Source organism: Monopterus albus, unplaced genomic scaffold (genome assembly GCF_001952655.1).
Source record: "Monopterus albus unplaced genomic scaffold, M_albus_1.0 scaffold51.1, whole genome shotgun sequence".
Taxonomy (NCBI): Eukaryota; Metazoa; Chordata; class Actinopteri; order Synbranchiformes; family Synbranchidae; genus Monopterus; species Monopterus albus.
Window position 1 is genome coordinate 3,244,353 of NW_018127931.1, and position 5,509 is coordinate 3,249,861.

The window sequence follows — 5,509 nt, forward strand, 5'->3', positions numbered from 1 at the left end:
AATAATAATAAACATTCTGTCTCCTAACAGTAATCAACTTTCTATCTAGTTATCCTTGAACATAAACAACCTTGAGTACCCCATGGGAATGACTAAGCATTTAACAGTCTGAGTTAGACATCCCCTCTACACTAAACTAATACATGAAGTGTCTAACTAATGTCTATCTGACTAAAAATACCTAACAAGGACATAGCTTGTAGGTAATGCAAAATGGCAATAAAGACTAGCATAAAAAAAAAAGACTCAATTTAATATAGAGTTTAGTTTACAATACAAAAATTGTACTTTGAACACATTTTACAGTTTGATATGACAGCCAGGTGTGTGATGTTGTAATGTCAGGTGGTAGCTAACAAACTAACACCAAATGCAACATACACACTGGCCTCAAGCAGTCAAAGCAAACTCTGCTCTGGAGGAATCCAGCATTGATTAGCTGATCATTCACCACCCCAGGGTACTTCACTGGCTGGCTGATCGTAGGTTAGACCCGGTCTGGTAAAACAGAGTCTCTGTACATGAACATTCCCAGATATATAGTAATCTCAGGCCTTGTATTTCCCTCCACATCCTCTGGTCAGAATGCATGCAGCAGGAGGTAAAATATAACCACCAAAAAATTCAAAAAATTCTGCATTTAAAACGGCACCGGTGGATGTCAGACAAGCTCACATGCCACTGCCTGGAGATTATGACCATTCAAGGAAATTCTTAAGCCATCACATAAGACTTTACATTGTTTGAAAACAAGCCTAGCAAGCAAGAGTTGTATAGACCGGATTGCTTCTGCATAGAAGTACTAGAAAATACGTACACCTCATTTTTTTTAGCTTTAGGTCACGTTTAAGATGATAATTCACCGTTGGAACATCATAGATAAGTCAGAAAACAAGGACAAGCATGCCATGGGCTCTTTAATGAATCTGCTTTTTATGGAAAGGATGGATTATTACTTAAGCCGTATGACCTGGGGATAAGAGATAAACCGTCCAAGCAAGCTGGAGTGAGCCCATGTGAGAAAACAGCCATGTATAGTCTGGTGTATTCACACGGAACTAGTGGGTGTGTTGATGATGTTTTATCATGTGACAAGCACAAACCCAGAAGAAAACAAACTTCCCATGGTGAACCAAAGCGGTTATTTACAATGAAGACGCCAATGAAAATATTAAACTAGAGACAGGAGATTCAGGAACTTCTGTTGTTTAGAGCAGGCACCAGAATCGTAAGACAAAGAAACGGTAAGAGACTCATTCGTTTATGACCAAATTACAAACTGGTTACAAAATGGTTACGAATGATGTTGCGCATCCTGTGTGCTCTAACCATGTGCTCTCCTCTCGCATAAACCAGGTGAGAAGTGTCTCACACAGACTATCTCCTATTGTGCGCTACATGTGTTAAAGGGCAACTCTGGAGAAAGTTCAGACAGACACAGTCTGGAGTTCAGGGGTGAAAATGGCTTTACTATCAACAGTCATTATATTAGCTTAAAAGAAAGACTAGTAAACTTAGCTATTGTAATACATCAAATTCATCATGTTGTAAAAGTCAAATATTCTAAGATAACTTCTTACATGTGAAATGTTATTCCCTGTTGTTTGGTTCTAGTATTTTTTAGATTGTGTTAGGTATTTTTAATCAGATAGACACTGGTTAGATACTTGTTGTATTAGGAATGTTTAGAGTAGACAGGATGTCTAGTTAGGCATTCTCATGAATGCTGCAGGATGCTTATGGTCAAGGATAACTAGATAGAAATTTGATGACTGTCAGCAGACAGGATGTTTAATATTATTATTATGATGTGTATAACTGTAGCCATAGCCATAATATTTTCTTATGTTTAATGTCATGACATGTCACTAGAGGTCATGTTAGAATGTTTTTAGGTACACGCCACAATCAACAGACACACACACACATTGATTTTCTTCATGTTTTGACTATTGCCATGGTCAGCTGCAAAGCTGGCACCGGGACACGTCACGGTTTGGCGTTCCTGTTAGTATGGGGCTAGCCCAACCTAAGTGATAAATGTATTAGGCTTGTTGGGTTCGGGGTCTTCCATCTTTCAGCTGCCTGCGTGCATGTTGGAGATGCAAGATACCTGAGCGTGTCATGTTAATTTTTACCTGTGTTCATTGAATAAATCAGCACTGTTTTGAAGTTACTTGGACTGCCTCGTCTCTCAGAGTTAGCATGGTTAAAAGAATCGGAATGCTACAAGTGCAACATCCAAAAACAGCACAACAGTAGTGTGACTTTGTCTACTATTAAATCTGGCCAGAATGGCCAGACCACCCTAGGGAATATGGCAGTGGGTAAGACACATCTCAGAAGCCCAGATGCGGCATCTAGTGCATATATTATATCTGTGTTCCAAATCAAACATCTAATGCGGTTAATAAAATCACAGGGGGTTTGTTCTAATATATATGTTTAAAATGTTATTACAAATTCAAATACAGTTATGTGTGTGCCTTTCCAGTCCATCTCCTGCCACTATGCCAGTGCTGATTGTTATTACATTGACGTGAAGGGAACCACACAGGAAAACATTGAGAGAGAGGTGATGGAATTCGCAACCAAGAAGTATGCTGTGGATGACGAGTACACATTCAAGGTCAGACATTTACATTCACATATCATTCATCTTTTTTAAACAAGCGGTATTACAGCTGAGCACAGAATGTGATATACAGTGATACAGTATAATTGAATCTGGACTGTTCACACAATCTTACATGACTATGATTTCAGTCAGACAAAATGTGAACAGCATACATGAGAATAGATGGCGGTATGTACAGTGTTGACATTTGGCTTGTAGTTTCTAAATTGGACAGTCCTTGCAAGTGTACATTTTAGAGCTTAGTGCTATGAGAGTGCAGGGAGGATAACAGATTTTCCCCCGGGGTAACATAGACTCAGAGTCTACATGTGGATTCTGGTGGGGTTGATAAAATGAAAGTGTTGGTTGTAAGATTGTGCACTGATGAGTTAAAAAGACCTGAAGCAGCATCACAAACGTTGCCATTTTTAAACAGGCTCATGGAATCAGAGGTGTGACAGGCTGGCAAGGTGAGGATATGCTGGTCTGGTGAAGTCTTGGTGTGGCATGCAGGGCAGAAGCTGAGCCGGGCAGAGCTGGGGTCGAGTTGGTCTTGCGTAGTAGTAGGTAGATCCGGACGTGTAGAGTAATGCTGGGCAGGCAGCACTGAGAGGTTCCAGGCTAATAGGAGTCAGCACACTAAATGAGCAGAGAGGAAGAAGATGTGTTGGCACTAGGAAGGCTGAGTTGGTTAGTGTTGATTAGGGTGAGTAGATTGGCACCGGAGTGCTGCGAGGAGCTGTGCCTGGCAGGTTGGTGGAGTCTTTCCAGGCAGGCTGAGTGGAGAAGCATCCAGCGGGCTGGGAGAACAGAGCTGAAGGAGCAGAGCAGAATAGCACCAGACTAGCAGAGTCGAGTGTAGCTGGAACTGTGAAGAGAGGCACCAGGCTAAATGAGGCGGCGAGTGTTTTGACTGCTGAGCAGGTTTTGTGTGATGCTGTCTGAAAACAAAACTCTGAGTGAGTAGGCCATCAGAATATAAGCAAAGATGGAGCAGGGCTTACTGAAAGGATTGGTCATGTAGGACAGGCATCTCTGAGCAGTTGGCCAGGAACCATGGAGAAAGGGGAATCTGCTAAGGCAGAGCTGAGAAACAGGAGCGGATCAGGCTGCAAAGCAACTGACAGGAAGAAAGTCGGCCACCAAGAGGTTGTGAGGATAACAAACTGACTAACAAGGAGGAGACAGCCGAGCCTAGGCTATATACTAACGAGTCAGGTAGACAGTTGGCTTCAGATGTGCTAATTCCTGCCAACCATGCCTAGTAGCTCGACCAGGGAGAGACAGAGGCTGGCATTTGACCTAACACACAGACCTCATTTACATTTAGACTTTGTCTCTCCCATGGATCTTTTTGAGCTGACCTTAACTATTGCTTCATCTAAATCATCATGTATCTTAGCCCCCATCCTGATGGGGCTGCTCAAGAACATTTTACTCCTAATTAACATGTATATGTTAGATATGGTCAGTCTCTCTCTATTAACAGGCTATGTTCAAAAGGCTTTTAGGGATGCTGTAATCGAAACTCTACTCAAAAAGCCTCATCTTGACCAAGGTGTTCTAGCTAATTATAGACTGGTATCCAATTTTCTAAAATCCTTTAAAAAAAACCTGTTGCAAAGCCAATTGCACAAGAACGATTTGTTTAAAGATTTTCAGTCAGGATTTATAGCCCATCATAGTACAGAAACTGCACTGGTGAAAGTGACCAACGATCTTCTCCTAGCCTCAATGGACTTGTCTATCTACTTATTCTCCTAGGTCTCAGTGCTGCACCACTGATCACAACATCTTATTCCAGAGACTAGGACATGTTACTGAGATTAAAGGAACCATGCTAAGTTGGTTCAGATCTATTCTATCAGCAAGACTCAAGTTTGTTGATGTTAATGATGGTTCATCCATGTGCACTAAACTTAGTCATGGAGTTCCACAGGATTCTGTGCTAGGTCCAGTTCTCTTCACTTTATACATGCTTCCCTTAGGCAATATTATTAGAAAACACAGCACAAAGAAAAAACAAAACCCCAAAAAACAAGACAACCACGGGGACTACAACAATGACAGGGGAAACCAGGACCAAACAGGCAAAAGAACAAAAACAAAACCACCCAAAAAAGATAGTCCTAGTCCATGGGGTGACCCTGGAAAACAGGGAGCCAAGCAGGAGTCCAGGGAGGCCACTCGGGAGGGCCGGCTGACCAGCTCAGGGGCAGGAACAGGAACAGGCCAGAAGGCGGGGTCGGCACGCTGGCCGACCCGCTCAGGGGCAGGAACAGGAACAGGCTAGAAGGTGGCGTCGGCGCGCCGGCTTACCCGCTCAGGGGCAGGAGGTAGGAGGGCGCTGACACCATTGGCGAACCCCTCAGGGCCTGGAAGAAGGGGAATACTATCCTTGTCGATGAACCCCTCTGGGGCAGGGAGCAGGGGAATGGAGAGGGCTTTGGCGGTCCAGCCAAGCCCTACGGGACCCGAAACAACCACCTCCATTGGCATGTCCTCGTCAGCACACTGTAGACCTGGTACCCTGGCGGGGACGCTGTCGTCGGTGCACCCGGGTTTCTTGGTCTCAGCGGGGACGTTTAGGTAATCATGCCAAGGGGTGGACTCCGGGGCGGCATCAGCACACCAGCCGACCCACTGGGAAACAGGAACGAGAACAGGCTGTGACTGTGGAGGCAACTGTGGCTGTGGAGACGGCCGCTGCCGGGAACCTGGAGCGTTCACCATGATGCACAGGGTGGTGGTAACCGTGGCGGGGACGTTTCTGTCGGCACACTGAAGGTAAGGGGCTTCAGTGGGGACACTTTCGTCGGCACACCTGGAACCTCCCCATGCTGAAGGGATGTCAGATGTCGTAGCTGCAGGAACAGGCTGCCGCTGCCGGGG

General features: G+C 44.5%; 1 protein-coding gene across 1 annotated transcript in view; it reads left to right on the forward strand.

Annotated features, from left to right (window-relative positions):
• Positions 1-5,509, forward strand: part of phyh (phytanoyl-CoA 2-hydroxylase) — a 15,426-nt gene that overhangs the window by 7,780 nt on the left and 2,137 nt on the right. The window contains exon 8 of the mRNA XM_020601513.1: positions 2,495-2,629. Within this exon, the coding sequence (XP_020457169.1) occupies positions 2,495-2,629 (135 nt within the window). The remainder of the gene's footprint in view (positions 1-2,494; positions 2,630-5,509) is intronic.